Genomic DNA, 23091 nt, shown 5'->3' on the forward strand with positions numbered 1-23091 from the left:
GACTTGCTTTGGCCATTAAAAAGTCTCAAGACATTCAAAGACGTCATCTTAAGTGACTTTGCACCTTTTCACTTTGGAATCCTGCCGCCCCTGTGCTGTGAAAAAGCTCAGGTTGTCCTGCTGGAGGGTGAGCGCCCACATGGTGGGGGGGATCGAGGCACTTGGCATCTACTTGCCCCAAATATCAGACAGGCACATGAGCCACTGGCTGCTGTTGAGCTGTGTGGTGTTTGTACTCACATGAATGACCCCAGGAGTGACATCAGCATAAGAACCACCCAGATTGTGTTCACATAGAATCCTGAGAAAGAATAAGTTTTTGTTGTTTGAAGGCATTACATGTCAGAACAGTTTGTTAAGCAGGGCTACAGAAGAGATATATGGTATTTTTTAGTCGGATGCGGTGGTGCACACCTGGAATCCCAGTGGCTCAGGAGGAGACTGAGGCAGGAGGATTATGAATTCAAAGCCTCAGCAACAGTGAGGTGCTAAGCAATTCAATGAGACCCTGTCTCTAAATAAAATACAAAATAGGGCTGGGGATGTGGCTCAGTGGTTGAGTGCCCCTGAGTTAATTCCCAGGTAAACCCTTCCCCCCCACACACACATACACACAAAGAGAGGATATGGTATTTTTGTGCAAAATTGGAAGTAGTGAGCATATATTTTAAAATATTCTGTGGCTGGACTTTTTGCCCAGTCTGTGGACCTCCTCTGGCCAGTCACATCATTCTGTGGTGAAGCTGCTGTGGGTTTGGAGAAGTGTCTCCCGTTTGATTGCTGTGGGTCAATCAGACTCTGAAGTGAGGTTTGGAGAGAACGGTGATATCTGAGGACACCATGAGTCTGGACTTGGTTTTCCTGGGAAAATCACATAATTTATATTCCGCAAAATAGTCTTCTTTCCCATCAAATTGAACCCTGGAAAAAAGCAGAAGTCCCATACCACTTTTTTTTTTTTTTTTCCTGAATATGCTAGACTCTTGCTCCACTGTTCCATCTTTTTAAAAGCTGTTGTCATTTTGATGGGCATATGCTCCTTTCGTTTTTACTACTTTGTGGTTTCCATAGTGCTCATTTGCTCCTAAATTTAGAGCTATTTCTGTTTCACTCAGCCCTTGTCTCTATATAACTGCCAACTTCCCCTTTGCTATACAAGGTAAGTTGGTTTGGTTTGCCCTCTTCATTACATCTTTTGAGGAACATACATAAGTTAGAAGTTTTGTGTGCATTCTGATTACATTGGCTTTTCCAATTTTCTTCAGGAACATCTGAAAGTATACATAACTTTGAATTCTTTTAGATAACTTATGTGATTGTTTTGCATTCTGATAGATTGGTTTCATTACAGATTTTGAAAAAAAAATGAATCCAGTGTTCTTTTAAGAATAGTGAGGTGATAGAGGAAAGAATTTGGAGTTAGACCTGGTGGGGGAAAGTCTGACCTCTGCAGCTTGCCAGCTGGGTGACTTTGGGCAGGTGTCTTAACCTTTCTGGACCTTGATTTCCTCTTGTGGTAAATGAGGATACCCTCAAAAGAATATGATGATTAAAAAGATCATACTCATAAGGTACTTTTTTCAACTCAGGTTGTATGTACTTAATTATGGTGTGGCTATTGCTAAAGTGTAAGAAAACTTTGTGGAGGAAAATCTTAGTTTAAGACCTCAAGCATTTGGTGGAAGTGTTCTTGGGGATGCTATGCTGATGATTGCTAGCTTAAAGCTGAGCATCTGATTTTTAAAAAAGTCCTCTGGTGCATGTGAGTATTTGGTTATAGCCCATTTAGTACTTACGTCAAGATTTAGGAGCAGAAACACTTTAAAGTGCAAGTGTTAGAATCCATTTGTTGTCTGCATCAGAACTAAAGTAATTTTGAAATGATGTTGGAAATTGCTGGGGAAAAAGCACTTCTGGCAGTTACATCGATGCACATTTCGGGCTTTGGCACAGTGAGCTGTGTACTCTTCCCCTCAAAGTAAGGAACAGAATTTCTGCCTGAGAGAGTGGAAGCTGGGAACTTTGGTTCTAATTTTTGGTCCAGTGCAGGCTTGTCTATATCCTTGGTTAGATCCCTCCTTTTTCCTCAGCAGATTCTGAGAGATGGCATCTTTGAAAGCAGGTAGAGTGTTCAATTACAAAGCAAATGCGATTAGAAGTCACTCTACAAAAAAAGCTGTCAGCTGAGTTCTTGCCTTTTTGTGGCTCTCACTTCATTCTGTGAGCCTCTTGATTTTTATGATTCCCAGATAAATACTTTTTTTTTAAAAATGTACAACCTCTGGGCTCTTACACACAACCTGGTTGAGAAAGCTTCTTAGAATGGCCGTCTAACTTCCCTCCCTCTGGTTCCAGGGAAACCACTGCAATGATTTCCTTCCAACACCTACTATTAAATGCATTTCCTATCCCTTTGTCTTGAATTTCTCCTTCTCATCTATAACATTTAGCTTTAAGATCCTGTAGTCTTAACAGCTTTGGAGCTGCAGTTCCATGTTCTTTATTTTCCTCTTTCTTTCTCCCCTACTGATTCCTGGACTAGTTTGATGCCAGGTACAATTTAATTTCCTCTCAGCTGTGTGGCTTGATTCTAGCACTTTCTCTCCACCTCCTACTGAAGGCCCAAGTGGCCGACCTCCTTGCTTGTAGACTCTACCACAGAGTCAAGGGGCTTCTTTCTGAAGCTTCCTTCAAATCATTAAATGTCCAGCATTTCCCCCTTATCTGAGGTTTTTTTTTTTTTTTTCTCTCCATGATTTGATTCACCTGTGCTCAATGGTGATCTGAAAATATTAAGTGGAGAATTCTAGGAATAAATAATTCATATGTTTAAAACAGGCCCCATTTCGTTAGCATGATGAAAGCTCTGTTTTGCCTGGGACATGAATCAATCCTTTGTCCAGTGTGTCCTCATTTTATGCACTACCTGCCAGTTAGTCATTTAGTCATTCGATTGACCGGCACAGTATCACAGCTTATGTTAAATGACCCTTATTTTACTTAATAATGGTGCCAAAGTGCCAGAATAGTGATGTTCGCAATTCAGATATGCCCATAGGAAACCACAAAATGCTTCCTTTAAATGAAGAAGTGAAAGTTCTTGACTTAATAAGACAATGAGTCATGCTGAGGTTGCTAAGATCTTGGGCAGGAACAAATCTTCTTATTCATAAAATTGTGAAGAAGGAAAAAGAAATTCATGCTATTTTCGCTATATCTCAATCTGCAAAAGTCATAGCCACGGTGCGTGGTAAGTGCTTAATTAATATGGAAAGGCATTAATTTTGTTTGTGTGGAGAAAACGGCAGTGCAGATGGTCCCCAACTTAAAATAATTTTGACTTAGGATTTATTTTATTTTATTTATTTTTTTTACTTTGCAGAGGGCTTACAGGGGTTTTAGGTGCATTTTAACTTATACTTTTCCAAATTTGTATTGGTACATTACAATTATACATGATGATGGAATTTATTGTTACATATTCGTACAAGCACCCTACACAATAATATAATTTGGCCAATATCATTCCCTGGTATTTAACTTATATTTTCAACTTTCAATGGGCTTATCAGGATATAAGGCCACTGTAGATCAAGCAGTGTCTGTATGTACAAGAGCTGGTGCTAAGTTTCAGACATTCACTGGGGTCTTGGAACACATCCCCCCTAGAATAGGAGGGGACTACTTTCCTGGCTCACCAGCCTGAGGTTTCTTCAGGAAATCCAACCCAATCCTGAAATCTCATGTTGAAGACCATCTGCTACTTGGCTCCTAGTCCCCTTTCACCTAACCATCTCCATTTTCCCTTATCTTCAGTTTTGACCAGCACTCCTGCCCTGGTGGAAGTGCTCTCAGGCACATCTCTTCACGTCAGATATCCACAGCCCTTCTTAGTGCTCACGTATCCATGGTACAACCTAATTCCTCTAGATTGATCAGATAGATGGCCTGTGTCCTTGGAAATGATGTTATGAATGGCAATTAGTTTCTAGGCTGTCTCACGGCTACCCACTTACATATTGCTGCAAGACTGCATCTGTACATGAAAACAAGAAGCATCCCATATATATTGGAATAAGAGCCTCTCTGACGTTATCATGATAGTGTCTTCTTAAAGAAGAGCATGCTCCTTTAGAGCATTGAGAAATAGAAACATGGGGGATTTGTTGAGAAAGTATTTGGAAACATTTAAAGTCTTGGACATTAAAAAAAAAAAAGGTTTTGGTTATGTTCATATCTACTCTGATTTGCTTTCTGAGTGCACAGATAAAAAAACCCAGAATGGCAAGGGGAATGATTTTTCCTGAGATAAGAGGGCAAGAGTTAGAAAGTGAGGTATGAGGAGGGATGATCTATTCAGTGTTGATGTCACTGTTGTTTTGAGTGGACATTAATCCACTTGTGTGAGAACACTATGTATAATTCCTTTGGGGATAAGGACAGAAGGGGTGAGGAAGAGTTACTGGGCACAGAGCTCCCAGCTGGCCCCAAGGAGAGTTTGTGTGATGTCCAGGGTGGCCTTGGGCTGAGTGGGTGAAGAGGAAGAGTGAGGTGTTAAAGAGAATTCCGGAGCTGCCAATCTGTTGAGAGAGGTACAGAGGCTGTCGGGATGGCCGTGCCCCATGTCAGGTCAGTTAGATTTCTTCCATTCAGGGAGTCAACCAGGGCCATGGCAAGGGAGGAAACTGGTGTATCGAATCCATGTTTATTGAGTGCATATGTAGTGCCAGGCCCTGGGCTAAGCAATTATATTTCATCAACTCCACAACGCCAAGAGAAACCATATCTGGGAGCTTCCGGCCTACCCAGGTTTCTCAACCAGCACATGGCAAAGCTTGGATGATTTGCCTAAGCTGAGTTTGGTGCCAGAATTTACTACCATGTCATGTTGTTAGGTGGAAACTGGTTCAATCCCCCAATTTTTGAAGTGAGGCAGGAGATAGTCCTGTCGTTTTGCAGCTAACTGCTACGTATATTTGTGTACGTCCTCCCAAACCATATACAATATAGCTCAGAGCATCCCAAAAGGGAGAAATGTTATAAAAGTGAATTTTGTGCTCTTTCTTAATACATCATGGCATATATAAGGCATCATTCCATATATAATGTCTCCAAAAAGCCTCTAAACAGTAGGGCTTCTAGAACTTTAATCTTTAAGATTATTTACATTCAAATTTTAGTAGATTTTTAAGGAATTCTATTCTTTACTCTTCAGACTCTCAACTGAGTTGAGGAGGTCATCTAAAGCAATCTTAGCATCCTTTGACCCAAGAGGCACTATGAAACCAAGCTCAGGGGATGGCCGTGCTCGTCCTACAAAGTTCTGGAAAGGAATCAAGTGAGTCTAGGAGATGCCAGGTATTTAAAAACAAAGTATGAATGGAAATGCATGAAGTAGAGTGGTTTTGAAAAAGAGTAGGGAACCCAAGAAAGCATTATTGAAGTAGTAGGATTTTGAGAGTCTTGTGCTTAAATCATGACTGTCTGTAGGAGCAGCCATATCAAACTTCCTGGGCAATTTTTTAGGTCATGACCATGGGGTACTTTGGGTGAAGGACCATTGATTTCTGATTTTATAGTTTATGAAGACTGAAATTTCTTTCCTTTCCTGCATGTCTTCTGGCAGCCTGAAGAAAAGATTCTGTGGCAGATTCTGAGCCTGGCTTTGAGGGGAGAGGCAGAGCCAGGAAGCTCTGGATTCGAGCCCAGGCACAGTTATTTATTTATTCATTGTTTTAGTCAGCTTTTTCATCACTGTGAGCAAAAGACTTGATAAGAACGACTTAGAGGGGGGGAATTTTATTTTAGCTCACAGCTTCAGGGGTTCAGTACATGGTCAGTCAATTCCATGGGTTCAAGGGGAGACAGAACATTGTGGTGGAAAACATGACAGAAAAAGCAGTTCAGCACATGGCCAGTAGGAGGCAAAGAGAGTTCTGTTCACCAGGAACCAAAATATATGCCCCCAAAGTATATCACCAGTGACCTACTTCTTCCAGCCACACCCTACCTGTCTACAGCTCCAGTTAATCCATATCAGTGAATTAATCCACAGATCTGGTTATACTTTCTTATAATCTAATCATTTCACCTTGAAAATTCCTCCATTGTCTCACACATGCACTTTTGGGGGATACAACATACTTAAACCATAACATTCTGCCGTTGGCCCCCCAAAGCTCCTACGCATCTCACAATGCAAAATACATTTAGTCCATTTCAAAGATTCCCCATAGTCTTAACAGTTCTAGCATTGCCCACAAGGTCAAGTCCAAAGTCTCCTCTGACTCAAGGGAAACTCTTAGTGTCAGCCCCTGTAAAGATCAAAAACAAATTACACATATCCAGTATATAATGGCACAGAGTAAACATTTCCATTCCAAAAGGGAGAAATAAGAGACATTGAAAGAAGGGATAGAGCCAAAGCAAGACCAAAATCTAAGCTGAGCAAACAAATTCTGTAGATGCACATCCAGCATCTGGGGCACATGGCATCAAGATGTTCTCTTAAAAGGTCTGCTCCTGTAACCTTGCTGTCCACATGCCTCTCTCTTACCTTGTACCTGCTTGATTCTCACAGCTGTTCTTGGCAGACATTTCCCAATACTGGCGTCTCTTAATCTCGGGGGTCTCCACTGCAGCTGCAGCTTCCTTCTTGAATCATCATGCATCACCCTCTCAGAGGCAGCCCTTAGGGACTCTGACTCTGCCACACTTGGCCAGCCTCCCAAGCCTTCCTTTGAAATCTTGGTGGGAGCTTCTATGATCTCCTGACTCCAGCATCCTGCAGTCCTGCAGAACCAGCACCACATGGTGGATAGTGAGGTCTGCTGCCATTTTGGGCAGTAGCCAAGCCTCCTGGAACCATGCTGCAGAAGCCTCTGAGTACCTGGGTCACTGAACACATGTTAGGCCCCCTGTGCAACCAGGGTGCCCCGTGGTCTCTTCTCAAAGGAATTTTTACTTTTATACCTTTGAGCCTGAGCTGGTGTAGTCTTGCCAATGCCTGAGACGCCCTTAAGCCATCTTTCCTATTGTTTCTTTAGCGACTGTAATCTCTCTGACAGCCACACTTTCCTTAGCCCCAGTTTTACTTACACTTTTCTGGCCAAACTGCAAATCTTTATGCTCTGCTTTCTGCTCCTAATTATGACGATAAGGTTGGCTGAAAATTACCAGGAGTATCCATGTCACTGTCTGAATGCTATGCTGCCTTGAAATTTCCTCTGCCTGATTAATTAGTCTACCCCCTTTGAATTCAGCCTCCCAGAAAGTCTCAGGATATGAGCAAAATATAAACAATTTCTTTGTTAGAATACAACATGAATGGCCTCTCCTCCAGTATTCAACAGAATCCTCCTTCTACTCTGAAATCTCATGAGACCAGCCTTTACTGTCCACAGTCCTGTTGACATTCTAGTCTCTGAACTCCCATCAGAATTGCTCATTAAGTTCTGCTTACAGCATTCTGAAACTTTTCCAGCCTGTATCGCCAAACTTTTCAGAATTCCTCTTGCCAATTCCAGTTCCCAATGCTGAACAGCATCGTGAGGTTAGTCACAGCAATGACCGTATCTGGGTACCAATTTGTTTCTGTCAGCTTTTTCCTCTGTGACCAAAAGACCTGACAAGATGATTTAGAGGAGGAGACGTTTATTGATAATTTAGAGGAGGAGACATTTATAGATAATAAACTTATTATCACAGTTTCAGAGGTTCAGACCATGGTTGACTGACTCCATAACTCTGGACCTGAGGTCAGGCAGGCAGAACATTATGGAAGAAGGGCATGGTGGAGGCAAGCTGCTCAGAACATGATCACCAGGGAGCAGAGAGAGGAGAGAGAGAGAGAGAGAGAGAGAGAGAGAGAGAGAGAGAGAGAGAGAGAATGAATGAGAGAGAGAGAGAGAATGAATGAGAGAGAGAATGAGGGAAAGAATGAGAGAATGAGAGAATGAGGATGTGAGCTAGCTGTGTTCACCAGGGACAAAAATATAGACCTCAAAGGTACACCCCAGTGACATACTTCCTCCAATCACACCCTACCTGCCTATAGTTATTGCCCAGTTAATCCATATCAGTGGATTAGTCTATTGATTAGATTACACATCTAATAATCATCTCACCTCTGAAAATTCTTGCATTATCACAAGTGAACTTTTGGGGGATATCTCATATCTAAACCATAACATTAATTTAGACAAAAATTGTACATGTTCCTAGTGTATGATGTGGTGTTTTGATTAAAGTGTGCATTGTGAAATGACTAAATCAAGGTAATTCACGTGTCCCTCGCCTTAACATATTTATTTTTGTTTATTTTGTACTTGGGATTGAACCCAGGGGTGCCTAACCACTGGGCAACATCTCCAGTCCTTTTAATTTTTTATTTTGAGACAGATTCTCACTAAGTTCTGAGGCTGCTTTGATCTCTCAATCCTCCTGTCTCAGCTTCCCAAGTGGTGAGGATGCTTATGATCTACTCTCGGCAATTTTCAAGCACACTGTGTTGTTATTAACTGTGGTCACCATGCTGTACAAGAGATTTCCACAACTTGTTTGTTGTGTTTTTACTGAAACTTTGTACCTTTTAACTTCCCTCACCCCTGCTTCCTGGCAGCTATTGTTCTATTCTTTGCTTCTGTGAGTATGACCTTTTTAGGTTCTACATGTAAATGAGATGGTGGAGTATTTGTCTTTCTGTCCCGGGTCAGTTATTTCTGGATGTGTGACCTCATTGCATTCGTCATCTGTAAAATGCCTACCTCCTTTCCTCTACCTGCTCTACAGAGCTATTGTGAAACACAGTGAAATCTTAGTCTTAACAGTTCTAGCATTGTGAGAATTCTGAGTCTTAACATTACCATCCACATATTAAGAACTGCTTGCTTGGGGCTCAAAAATTTGCTCTCATTTAAATCTGGCATCCACAGTGACATGTATTTCATGTTGAGTAAAGCAATGAGATTTATAAAAGAGCTTAAATTTAGTTAATTCTTTGTTACTTGGGAATATTTGGGATCATTGAATTTGCAGAATTTTTAGACCTAAGTTTCCTTTATCTCTTTCATTACTTAGAAAACAGTAATGCCATCTATTTGGACTAGTAGAGGCTTAAACAACCTACAAGTACATTTCTCTTTCATGTAATAGTCCAGGTAGAAATGGTCCAGGACAGTTTTAGGGGGTAGGTTGGTACATGGAGCCAGGGATGGAGGTGTCTCTTTTGTTTTTAAAAAAATTTTTAGTTATAGTTAGATACAAGTTTATTTTATTTATTTTTTTGTTTTATGTGGTGCTAGGATCCAACCCAGGGCCTCAAACGTGCTAGGCGAATGCTTACCACTGAGCCACTAACCCAGTGTCTATCTTCTTTTTCATGTGGCTTTTATCTCTTGGCCCAAAGTGGCTGTCCCAACTCTGATCATTCGGAAAGGGATGAAAAGAAGACAATGACCACAGCCTCACATCTCTGTATGCACATCCCTGTGGGCAGAACTATTCAGTGTCCACTTGGCTAGGGAGTACTTTTGAGCTCAGTTCCATGTGTCCAGATAGAAATTCAATTACTAAAGCAGGGAGACTGAGTATCATTGGGGATGGGTGGGCAGTGTCTGCCACAGGTGTCCAGGGTCATGTCAGTAATCTTCACTTAAGGAGTTCACAGATATGTGGAAGGTAGTTTTTATTAGACCATCCCCATCCACAACTATGGGATGACATTTAAAGAGAAGAATGGGGAGCTTGAGGCTGTTGGCTTAGAAGAGGCTTGGAGATTTTATTTGTGCTTTTCTTTTATTCAATCTTTTGAAGCCATTTATTATTCATGGAGTTCTTGGTTATTCCTTCTTGCCACATTCCAGGCACATTTGTAGGTGCTGGGGAGTCAGAAATCATGATTCCCGCTCTCCAAAGGTCTACTTTACAGGGGAGATGGATATCACACAAAAGGAGAGAACTCTCTGCTACGTACTGTGATAGAAGGCCCTGGGCAGTGCTGGGGGAAGACCTAACCACCTCTAGCAGGAATGAGTATGTGTGTGTGTGTTGGATGCAGGATGGGGTGAGGTCCTCGGAAGGAGGAGGTTTGATCCGGGTCAAGTTCGCTCACCTTGAATAGTGAAGGGTCCCTGGGAGTATGAACAAAGTGCAGTGATGTTAAGAGGGTATTACCTGGGCTGGGGTTGTGTTTCAGTGGTAGAGCGCTTGCCTAGCACATGGGAGGCACTGGGTTTGATCCTCAGCAGCACATCAAAATAAATAAATTAAAGGTTTTGTGTCCATCTACAACTAAAATAAATAAATAAATATATATATGGCTATTATCTAGGGTCAAGTCCATGGTCTCATGTTTTATCATTTTCTCTTCCTAGAACCTCTCACTGTGGACATTGAGAACCATCCTGAGAAGGAACAATGCTGTCCCGATGGGAACTATCTCTTTACCTGCTGGCTTCACTAGGCTTCCACTTCTATTCTTTCTATGAAGTTTACAAAGTCTCCAGAGGTAAGGATCCAAGCTTTTCTGATCTCTTATCACAAAAAAAAAAAAAAAAAAAAAAGCGAGGAGGGAATGCCCACAGATATAAGATTCAGGAAGATGGTTCCATAGGATTAGGATGACTTGGATCCTGCTTTTCTTTTGCTCATAGTTTGAATTAATGACCTGAGTTCATGACATGCTTTATCTCAATGCTGTGGTCTTTTAGGTGATTTTGTGACTCATCTCCTGTAATAGCTGCTGCTACGTGTGTGTTTGTGTGTGTGTGTGTGTGTGTGTGTGTGTGTGTATGTGTATGTATATGCAGTTGTTGGGGACAGAACCCAGAGCCTGGTGCATGCTGATCATATGCTCTTCCCTGAGCTACACCCCTAGCCTCTCCTGTAATCGGAGGATTTGATTCAATAGCTGTTGAAGGCCCTGGAGGGAACTTGCCTTAGGAATTTGAAGTATAACTTTTAAATTTCTCTTTCACCAACATTCTTTTCAGGCATATCTCAGACATATGGAGACAGTTTGAAGGTGTTAGTGTTTCAGACTCTTTTTATCTTCTTTATTTTTTCATTAGTCAGAGACTTGCTGTGTTCCCCAGACTGGCCTCGAGCCTCTGGACTTAATCAGTCCTCCATCTCAGCCTCCCAAGTGGCTGGGACTGTAAGAACCTACCACCACACCCTGCTTCCTTTTATCTTCTCGTTCTGCCATATTTAATGTGTTGCTGTTGTCTGTGTGTTGGAGGTGAATTACCCCAACTCATATTCTAGCCCATAGTAAGGGGAACAGGGTCCCGCTTTTCTTTTGACAGCAGTTTGGCAAGAGTACCTGTCACTCCTGCTCATTTGGTCCAGTTGGTCAGCACTGAGCCACATGGCCACAGCTGGGAGACTGGGAAGTATAGTCCTTAGCTTAGTGACCATGTGCTACCTAAAATCTAAAAGAATTTTGGAGGGACCGGGGGTAGTCTCTACCATAGTTAGGGACAATTTCTTAGATATAATGGAGATTGTGGAGGTTGTCCTAAAGAAGGGCAGGAGCTAGTCAAGTAGAGAGGAGAGTTGAGGAGCTGTGGCTAGAGATGGCTTTGCTGGCGAGTGGACAAGCTAGTGTAATACCATTGGGACATGAGAAAGTGAAATATGATCTAGGAACTGCAAACCACTCATGGGATGTAGTGTATGTCTGGAATGTGGGATATGATGAGGGGGTGGAAATAGTTGAACTCAGATCAAAAAGCTATGGATTGTGAAAGACATTGTATATTCTACTGAGGGATTTGGATTTCATTTTAAAGGAGGGAGAAACGTTTTAAAAGTAGGTGAGGTCACTTCAAATGGAAAAAGTAGAAGCCAGGGGTATAGCTCCAAGTAGAGTACATGCTCAGTATGTGCAAGGCCCTGGGTTTGATCCCCAGAACTACCATAAAATAAAATGGCAATGTTAGGTTTGGGGAAGCACCACAGAGTGTCTCTTGTCTGTTGTGTGCAGACTACCTTATGGATCACCAGGATTGGTTTGGATACAGATCACCAGTATTGACTTTTCTCTCCATTTTACTCACATCCCAATTAAAGCCATGGGCTTGATGGCAGGGACTGACTAAAGTAGAGGGGGGTTGGTTTTGATCAGGGCTGGCCACGCAGTTGTGTTTCCTGCTGAAGCTCTGGTCTCTCAGCCCATGTAGAGGAAATGAACCTGCTGTGTCACACACCATGTTGGCTACTTTGTGTTTCTCATCTCATTGAATCTTTGGCATAGCCAAAGATGAGATAGTACATGACTTAGAAGACAGGTTTGGCAACAGGAATGACATCCCAGATAACTGTGGTCCACAGTGGCTATGGTGTCTAGGTGGCATTAGATATCCTGGTTCCTTCTCCTGTGTCCCTCTGAGGTCCTTAGCACAGAGCTCCATCTCATGCACCGGGGCTGCTCCAGGAGTCAAAGGATGGAAGGGGAGGAGAGTCAACTCCTTTTAAGAAAGTGACCTGAAAGTTGCTTATGTCATATATATTCAGTTGTGTCCCATTTACTGGAACCTAGTCCTGTGGCCACATTAGTTGAGAAAGAAGCTAGGAAGCATAATCTTCCACTAGGAGGTCATTTTTCCAGTGTAAACTCAATGGTTTTATGATAGAGGGAGAAAGCAAGAATGGATATTAGCAATTAATCAGTCTCCTCCATAGATGGGTGTCTTAGTTATCGATTGCTGCACAATGAATTATCCTAAAATCTTGTGATTTAAAATAATACCCGCTATCTATTATTTCTCACTGTTCTGGGAGAATTTTCCCCTTCTGGAAAATAGGCTTTACATATATGCATCCATATACATATCAGGGATTGAAACCAGGGGACATAACCACGGAGCCACATCCCCAGCTCTTTTTATTTTTTATTTTGAGACAGGGGCTTACTAAGTAGCTGAGGGTCTTTCTGAGTTGCTGAAGCTGGCCTCGAACTTGTGATCCTCCTGCTTCAGCCTTAGGTGTTGCTGGGATTAGAGGCGTGTGCCCCTGTGCCCTGCAAAGTTTTACTTTTTTTTTTTTTTTTTTTTTAGAGAGAGAGAGAGAGAGAGAGAGAGAGAGAGAGAGAGAGAGAGAGAGAGAGAGAGAATTTTAATATTTAGTTTTTAGTTTTCGGCAGACACAACATCTTTGTTTGTATGTGGCGCTGAGGATCGAACCCGGGCCGCACGCATGCCAGGCTAGCACGCTACCGCTTGAGCCATATCCCCAGCCCCTTTGTGTGGGTTTTTGTGTGGACTAAGTTTCTGACTTATATGGGTAAATGACAAGAAATACAATTACTTGATCATACGATTAAGAGTATGTTTATATTTGTAAGAAACTGCCAAACTGTCAAACAAGGTGGCTGTACCATTTTGTGTGCCCCTCAGCAATGAGTAGCAATCCTTGTTACTCCACATCCTTGTCAGCAATTGCTATTGTCAGAGCTGTGGTTCTTGGCTGTCCTCATAGGTGTGTAGTGGTGTCCTGTTGTTACATTTGATGACATAGGACATGGAACATCTTTTCATATGCTTATTTGTATATCTTCTTTGACTAGCTGTTTGGGTCTTTGGCCCATTTTTAAATTGGATGGTTCATTTTGATAATGTTGAGCTTAAAGATTCATAAAAAAAAGTTGAGTATATAAAATCTTTGTGTATTTTGGGTAATACTTCCAAAATGTATCAGATACACCTTTTGCAAATATTTTTTTTCCTATTCCGTGGCTTGTCTTTTCATTTTCCTGACAGTATTCTTTTCAATTTATTATTATTATTCTTTTTAATTTAAATGAAGTCTGGCTTATCAATTCTTTCTTTCAGAGATCATGCCAAAAAAGTCATTACCACACCTAATATCATCTAGGTTTTCTCCTATGTTATCTTCCGGAAGTTTTACATTTTACTTTTAGATTTATGTTCCATTTTGATTAATTTTTGTGAAAGATTTTTTTTTTCTTTGCACATGGATGTCTAGTTGTTCCAGGACCATTTGTCGAAAAGACTGTCTTTATTCTATTGTATTGCCTTTGTTCTTTCTCTGAATCTGTTGATTATGTTTATGTGGGTCTATTTTTGGGCTCTCTATTCTGCTCCAGTGACTTATTTGTTCTTTGACCAATACCACACTCTCTTTATTACTGTACCTTTGTCATTAAAATCTTGAAGGCAGGCAGTGACGGTTTTCTGACTTTCTTCAATATCATGTTGGCTATTCAAGAATCTTTGCCTCTCTCTATAAACTTGACAGTCACTTTGTCAATATCTACGAAATAATGCAATGGGATTTTGATTTGGATTACATTGAATCTGAAGATTAAAATTGGAGAACTTCTTCAATATTGAGTGTCTAGTGGAAGCATGGACTGTCTCTCCATTTGTTTAGTTCTTTGATTTTTTAATGAGAGTTCTGTATTTCTCATCATGTAGATCGTGTACATATTTGGTTAGATGTATACCTACATATTTTATTTTTTGGAGAGATAATGTAAATGGCACTGTTTTAATTTCAAGTTCCATTTATTTATTGCTAGCATATAGTAAAGCAGTTGACTTTTGTATATTAACCTTATATTCTGCAACCTTGCTATACCTATACTTTAATGGACTGGAGGTGGAAACCCAGGTCTTTTCATCTAGACCTAATCCTTTTTCTATTCTACCACTCATCTTAATTGATGTTTCCTAAGTCAGCTTGTTTTAAAGGGGAGATTCTTTTTGTCTGTTCTACTATTAAACTTTAAGCTGAAAATTTTTATTTCAGTGGAGCAAATTATTTTATTCCTTCTTACACAAGTGGTAGCTTCCAGGTTGGGGGTGGGGCTTCCTCTGTTTTGGGGTATAAAACCTTCTGTGCCTCAGATGGCTCAGAAGCTGAATGCTCCTTGGCATATTACTGAACACTTTGCAGCCCAAAGCTGCTTTTATCCCTCTGATTGTCGGTGCCAAAATGTTTCTCAGAACATTGTCGGAAACTATCTTCCTCTAATCCTTTGGCCAGTTCAGTTCACGGAAGCTGGATCTCCCTGCCTTGATGAAGTGTGCTTTATTGGTGTGATGCCAAGCCTTCTTGATTCCTCATTTCACTTACTAGCCCAAGAAAAAGTGCCACTAACCTACATTTTAGAGGTAGGACACTGGGAAAATTTTCTCCTTGGTGAACTTTTCTGGAATCCTTCTATCTGGTGCAAGCACAGTGTCTAGAATAAACTAGAGGCTCATAATGTACTTGTGAAGTGAAATGCCTGTGGTGGACATCTGCAGGGCTGCTCTTTTTTCTGGGCTTGGGGCAGGCATCTTGTCCACGGAGGCCTCAATAGTTGCAGAACTGGCAGGCCATGAGGGACAGCAGATTGATTTTAACAGTCTCAGTCAAATGGAATCTCTTGACAAATTTATAGCAGGGATTGAACAGAATCCCCCTATTCTCCCTAATTCTACCAAATCTAGAATATCTCTAAGTCATAAAGAACTTTTTGGGGAAGGTGATGGTGATCTGCTGTGCCGGGTGGCTCGCCCCTGGTGTTATTGGATTAAATTTAAATAATTAAATTCAATAGCTACTGGATTAAATTTGTGCTGATGTTTTAGGAGAGGTGGAAACACTTATCTCTCTGCTTACCCTGAACATGGGGAAAGTTGCAGTGTACCACGCAACTTATAATGTATCCTGCCAAGCCTTAAAGGCTTGCATAATAAGCCTTGAAAGGATGAATGCCTGTGCCTAAAAGAGGACCATCTATTTTTGTGACACTATCAGCTTAATGAAAAACTGGAAGTGCAACTAACTGAATTCCTACTAGTGAAAACAATGGATGATAGGAGGTTACCTGTTAAAACACGAGAGAGGGAGAGAGGGAATCCTTTAATGACCCGTTCATTTTACTACCTGTTGGTTCCTACTTAAATATTTTATTTCTTCTTGTTCCCACGTTGACAGTTTGTAGCTTTCTAGGAGTCTGTTTTATGCAGCTTTTAAATTTGATTAGTATATAGTTCATAATATTAAAAGCTTTTTTTTTATGGTTTCTTTAATTGTCCTTTCTTTTTTATTGTGTGTGTGTGTGTGTGTGTGTGTGTTTAATTTTACTTTCATTTCTCTGTTCCCCCTGGAGCTGGGCTCCCCACTCCCCATCCCCTGCCATATTGTATTTTAAAATTTTTTTCTTTTTCCCTTACTCCCTCTTTTGTTCTTTCTCCTTCTTCCCTTATATATTTTTTCTTTCTTTGATCCACTGTGCCAGAAATTGCATTCATCTTTTCAGCTTTTGACTATTAGATTTCACCGTTGTTTCTTTTTCTCCAATTGATTGATTTTCTGCCCTTATTATTTCCTCCCTTTTTGTTTCTCTGGGTTGGCTCTCCTCCTTTTTATTCCAACTTCACGAGTTGGATGCTTAGCTCCTTTAATTTGTAAGGAAGGGATTTGTTGTCTCTGATTGCTGTTCTCAGAGGTTTTTCAGGTTGTATGGAGTGAAACTGCACAAACACCTTCCAGGTTCTTCCTAGACCCCGCCTACTCTCAGGTGATGTCTGAACACTGGAGCCTTTATGTTTTAATCCATTGCAAATGCACTTGGCATGTAATGTGAGATGAAAAGTCAGATTGTTTTTTTCCACAAATAGTTAACTTCACATTATTTATGAAGTCCCTTTCTCCATTGGCTTATGGTACAATCTTGATCATGTCTTAAATTTTTAAATCCCAGACTGTCTGGGGACTGTCTCTTCAGTTTCATTGATTGAGAAATCAATTCATATATTAGTACTGTGCTATTTTAATATTTTTTGCTTTGTCAAATATATAAGTGTTTCTTAGCTATTCTTACTGGTTTATTTTTCCTAGACATATCTTTGAAATTTCCAAGTTCCAAAAAAAAAAATCTCAGTAGGTTTTCATAGGAATCACAATAGACTAGAAAGTAATTTGTAAATTGTTTATATTTTTACAACACTGTATCTTTCCTTCCAGGAATACAATATTGTATCCCCTTTCTTTTCTTTAAAATCTTGTTATTTCCCTTAATGAAGGTTCATGGTCTTCTTCAAAATAGATCCTGCTAAATTTTTTTTTTTAAGAGAGAGAGAGAGAGAGAGAGAGAGAGAGAGAGAGAGAGAGAGAGAGAGAGAGAGAATTTTAATATTTATTTTTAGTTTTCGGAGGACATAACATCTTTGTTTGTATGTGGTGCTGAGGATCGAACCTGGGCCACACGCATGCCAGGCGAGCGTGAGACCACTTGAGCCACATCCCCAGCCCTAAAATTTTTAAGATTATTTATGAGTCTGTTTTCTCCTCTTAGGATTGGGATATTTTCCATCTGATTATTTCTGGTCTATGGTAAAGGTATTTATGTATTTCTTTTATATTTCCATTACTTATCACTTGTTTTTGTGTTTTTTTTTTCCTGTTTAGATAACACCATCCACAGATAATGACTTTGCTTCATCTGTTTTTACTTTGCTAGGCCTTCTAGGACCATATAATAGTTGGTGGTTTTTCTGCTTTAATTCTAACCTAAATGGAAATCCTCATATTGCTTTCACCATTAGTGAGAGATTGTGCAAGTTTTACTTATTTATCATTAAAGAACCATGTTAAGGATTCCTTCTGATTTCCTTTTAAAAGTGGTATTTTTTTCAATCTTGAAAGCTCCCATTCAGAAGAGTCCCTGGTTTCCCTCCTTTGTTCCATCAGTATGACATTTAAGAGTAATCAGCTTTTCAGTCGCAAACTCCAGAGACTCCTACAATAAACTGGCCATGACCATGGGATTTTAAAATTCACTGCTTTCCCCAAGTTTTTTTTTTTTTAATACTAATTTCTAAGTGAGATTGATTGGCCTGTAATTTTATCCTCAGATTTCAATCTTGGCACTCTGCTAGCTTTATAAAACACATGGGGAAGATTACTTTTTAAAGTTTAAAAAATAATACTGTGAAGCTAATGTATGATATGTCTGTGTCCTCAAAGCTTTGGATCATTCACTTGTAAGTTTGTCAAGGCATGAAGTCTGTTTGGCAGTCGAGCCATTGAAAACTTTCCCATATCTTTCAGGGTTATTGGTATATTTAGAATTCTCTTCTTCTTAAGTCAGTTGGGGCAATTTGTATTTTTCCATATCACAGAGATTTTCAAATGTACTAACACACAGTTGTATCATGTTCTCATGATGTTTTTTTTTAAAAAATTTAATTTTAATTAATTTATTTCATTCTTACACTCATGGAGCACAACTTTTCATTTCTCTGGTTGTACACAATGCAGAGTCACACCATTCATGCAATCACACACACACACATAGGGTAATAATGTCTGTTTCATTCCACCATCTTTCCAACCCCACAGCCCCTCCTCTCTTCTTGCTGTCCTCTGCCCAATCCAAAGTTCTTGCATTCTTCCCTTGCCTCCCCTACACACATTATGGATCACCATCCACTTATCATAGAAAACATTCAAACTTTGTTTTTTTTGGGATTGGTTTACTTTGATTAGCACGATATTTTCCAACTCCCTCCATTTACCTGCAAATGCTATAATTTCATTTCTCTTTAAGGCTGAGAATATTCCATTGCATGTATATACCACAGTTTCTTTATCCATTCATCTATAGAAGGGCATCTAGGTTGGTCCTGTAGTTTAGCTATTTTGAATTGAGCTGCTATAAACATTGAGTAGTTATGTCACTGTTGTATCCTGATTTTAAATTCTTGGGGTATAGACAGAGGAGTGAGATAGCTGGGTCAAATGGTGGTTCTCATAATGTTTTTGGATAATGTATGCGTTTCATTTCACCTGTTTTAAGATTTATCTAGTAGGTTTACTTTCTTTCTCAAAGAACAAGTTCTTGGATTTATTTGTAAATTCTACCATTTTTTTTTCTGTGTTCTGTTTCTGAAGATTATTTTTGAATGAATAACAGCCACCCTAGGTCCTTCTGACATCATGGAGTCCAAGCACACCTTCTTCTCTGCAGTTACTACCTTCCTGGAAAGTTAGACTAACCATATTTTTATAAATGGAACTGTGCTTTCCATCGACTTGTGTTCTCACTTCATAGGAGCTTTATTATCATTTCTTTAATCTTCAGTGATATGAAGTTAATGTTTCTTTAAATAAACTCTCAAATGCAGGGAGCCCTGCCGGTTAAAGAGTCTGATTTTTATGGTGTAAAGTATTTATTTGACTTGCAACCCCCAGTTTCTTTGTTTTCATATAGCAGGCATCTCCAAGTGGGATGTAACGATAATTGAACACTTTTACTTTCTGCCTTTTCTTTTTTCCTGTACTCACGGGTGGGATTCACTGTTCCTCATCTCAGTTTATGTGAAAAGGGCAGAGCAGCTCATTTATGGATTAGTTCTTTCTTTCACACAATTTGTTCAATAGGAACCTCTTGAAGGGTGTGGGCTTTGTTAGGAGAAAAATTTTCCCACTTCCTCTTGTGATTAGTGAAGTGTGGTTGCAAGATAGTTGGTCATTCTGGAAACCTGAGAACAGGGTGGGGAAACCAAGCCAATAGGTCCTGTCCTTCAACAGGTGGCCTTGCCTTAGGAACCAGGGGAGCTGGCTCACCAAGGGTGGGACAACCAGGGACCCCTCAGTTACAAGGCTCTGTGGAAGTCCACGGTCCCACAGGAGCCAAGGACTGGACAGCCTGTTGCAGTGTGATAGGTGGAGTGACACGGCAGCCAAGGTTCCAAGCATCCTGTTTGGTGACACTTCACTTTGTACCTGACCATTGTCTGCCCTGTTACCTGTGGCCAGGGCCTTGGGAAACTAGTGAGTCACTGTCTTCCTTTTCTGGTGTTTTCCCCCTTGTTGATACTGGTCCTTAAAGTAGGTGATGGGGTTCAGGAACAATACCCCAAGTCTGGTACCCTGGCATTTGAGAAATGCCAAGTAGCAGGAAGTCAGTCTCACCTGCTGTCTACCCTTTTTCCTTGAGACATGTCATAAAACCTAGGAAGGATTTTCTGACCCTCCCCTGAGGTTGGTAATGAGACCTCTAATAGGGAGTTGCCCTTTATCTACCTGGAGGAAAGAAAGATCCTGTTCTCTGAAGATACAGGGATACAGGAGAACCTAAAAAAGATCAGGCCTGGTTGTTTCTGTCTTTCTTTCTTTTTTTTTTTAAATTGTAGTTGGACATAATACCTTTATTTTATTTTACTTATTTTTATGTAGTGCTGAGGATCAAACCCAGCCACCTCCTACATGCTAGGCGAGTGTTCTACTGCTGAGCCCCAGCCCCTCCCCCAGTTTCTTATCACAAGATCATACTGGTTGCCTGTATATTTCCCCACAATCGCCCACTTTTCCTGAAACCTGGAATCGCAGCAAGCAAGCGTATAACCATTGCTTTGGGTTTTCATTTCCTTATGAAAGCTCCTGTGTCATGTGTTAAACCAAAACTTTGAGGGAATCTCTGAAACACAAGGGTTTATTGAGCTGTTTCAGACACTCGTCAGGAAAGAGACCAGATCCTGGGACAAGTTCCTGTAATTTCTGGTAGCAGAACCGGGAAGGGGTTGGAAAAATGTCTGTAGGACCTAGAACTAAGAGAATCTTTATTCCTTTGGAGAAGGAAAGCACAGATGTTTACACCAAACTCATATTGGTCATGGGTGACAAGGGTGGAATTATGCAAAGCAGAGTGAGGGGTCAGAAGGGTGATCCATAGGAAGTGACTTGCTTCTGCATTTGTCCAGTTAACAATTGGGAACGTTTATATGTAAACAGCCCTGCTGATCCTCTGTGATGGGATTTAAGATTCCAGCACTCATTGAAGAGTAGCTTTCATTGTTTTTGGCTTGTAGCTTGTTATTGATTAACCTCTTCCCCTTGTTCTTCTCTGTCCCCTTAGATTAAGGACATCTCAGAAATTCTTTTATCACATGTAAAAAATTTACATGAAATAAATTCATATGCTTTTGTCTTTGTTGGTCTTTTATTATAGGGGCTTTAGCCACAAGTCTAAGAAAAGGTAAAGACGAGATGTTTGTCCTCCCCTATATTATGTAGGGGTGTGTGGGGTTCCAGAGACGCTGCCTCCTGATGTTATGGGGCTAGAGCCTTCTGTGAAACTGAGGCAGTGCAAAGTCCCCTCCAAGTCCCAATTCTTGGGATCAGGCCAGAAAGACTTCAGATCGTGTTGCTCAGAGTTACAGGAATGAGTTCATTACAAGGGAGAGTAAAGGGGAAAGGGGACCCTCTCAGAAGGTCTCTCTCAAAGGAGACAGTGGGTCCTCTCAGAGAGAAGAGGGATGGCATGTACGTCCTGTCCTCCGGTTTTCTAGGAGGTCCCAGGGAAGTTTCCAGAGAGTCTCGACCAGGTCCACCTGGTCCAGGATTTTTGATTGTTAGCAGCATGACATTAGACTTTCAAGTCCCCACTGCCATGACAACTCTAGGTCACTTTGGCCCATGTTGACCTAGTCTTGCAGCTTTTATGGTTAGGGGCAATTATCCTTATCTCCCCAAGTTCTGAGATCTGATCTGCTTCAGGGTAACTTGTGTTCTTCTTATCAGCATTTCAGGCCTACCTTTCTCCTGCAGATAACAGGTAGTTTCTGGAAGAATGTAGCATATCCTGTGGACTTAAGCCAGGCAGGGCTGCAGGTAAATTGCTTTTTTAAAAGAGAAAGTTGTGGGAGTCAACACATGGACCCATTTACAGAATTAGTCCCTTAAGCTCATATTCCTACCACTCAATGTCTGTCTGTCCCCTATCACTGATACTTTTTTTTTTTTTGGGTACCAGGGATTGAACTCAGGGGCACTCAACCATTGAGCCACATCCCTATCCCTATTTTTTATTTGATTTAGAGACAGGGTCTCATTGAGTTGCTCAGTGCCTCTCTTGCTGGGGCTGGCTTTGAACTTGTGATCCTCCTGCCACAGCCTCCCAAGCTGCTGGGATTACAGGCTTGTGCCACTGTGCCCCCAGGCCTCACTGATACTTTAAATAAATTCTTTAATAAGTGCCTTGGAACATGGCCTAGGTCTGAGGGCCCTTGAAGGCAACCCGTAGTGTTGGATCTCCCCACTCCTCCTCTGCTTTCTCCCACTGCTGCCCACCAGTGATCCATGTTGCACCCGACACATGCAACAGCACACCTCATAGTTCTCTCTTAGCTTGAGAGTTTCCATTTTCAGTTGCAATGTCATTTGGAATGGTAAGGATTCCCATAGAAATTGCATTCTTGGTGGTCAGCCCTAAGAGATCTCAGAATTTCTTATGTGAGCAGCTCTTTTTGGGGAGGTTTGCAAGCCATTTATGAAGTGTATAGGTTTGCATCCTATTTACATGTCTGATTTGCTTTTGCTTAGGCTATTTCTAAATAACATTTTTATTCCTTAAGTGAGGATTGGGATAGAGGAAAGGGAAACCCAAGCTTCAAATGGCGTGGAAAAACCAGCCCTTTATCACCACTCTTCTATATGATAATTTACCTATGAATATTTGAAAGTTGTTTCCCGTTACATTTTCTTATCATTAGTGGCCCATCTTTTCTGCTCCCCTTCCCCTTTTTCATTTATTGCCCTAGTTGGCTGTATCCACTGGCTTCCTAGGGAAATAAAGAATCAGCAGAAGCTGATTGGAATTTTTCAAACGCATAGAAACAGCAGGACACAAACACTATGAGTGGGTGTGCCCCTCTATGACAGTGCAGTGGCTTGCATCAGTTGAGAGAGAGAGAGAGAGAGAGAGAGAGAGAGAGAGAGAGAGAGAGAGAGAATATGAATTTTCCCTTCTCCCTGATTATTGCCCACTAATTACCCCCTCCCCAGAACTAATTTCCCATCAAAATCTTGAGGGTGAAAGTGGTAGGTTAGTTAGAGGTTTTAAGTAAGTGGTTTACTACCATTGCTCATAAGCAGAGATTAAAATGCAAATCCTCTGGCTCAGTAGGTAGGATGGGGATATGAAGTATTCTTTTGTTGGGGGCTGGATGGGGATTGGGGGGGTGGAATCCACAACAGACTAGTAATCAAGGCTCATCAGTGGGAATTGCTGCATTCCTAGGCTCTCAGGCAGCTTTGTGGAGTGCTGAATTTTGGGAAATGGTACCAGGACAC

General features: G+C 40.9%; 1 protein-coding gene across 3 annotated transcripts in view; it reads left to right on the top strand.

The window, feature by feature from the left end:
- Window positions 1-23091, top strand: part of Hhat (hedgehog acyltransferase) — a 316410-nt gene that overhangs the window by 8486 nt on the left and 284833 nt on the right. For all 3 annotated transcript variants that reach the window (XM_078022761.1, XM_040278701.2, XM_078022762.1), the window contains exon 2: window positions 10374-10507. In XM_078022761.1, coding sequence (XP_077878887.1) covers window positions 10417-10507 — 91 coding nt within the window. In that variant the 5' untranslated portion in view covers window positions 10374-10416. The remainder of the gene's footprint in view (window positions 1-10373; window positions 10508-23091) is intronic.

The sequence above is a fragment of the Ictidomys tridecemlineatus genome, chromosome 10 (genome assembly GCF_052094955.1).
Source record: "Ictidomys tridecemlineatus isolate mIctTri1 chromosome 10, mIctTri1.hap1, whole genome shotgun sequence".
Classification (NCBI taxonomy): Eukaryota; Metazoa; Chordata; class Mammalia; order Rodentia; family Sciuridae; genus Ictidomys; species Ictidomys tridecemlineatus.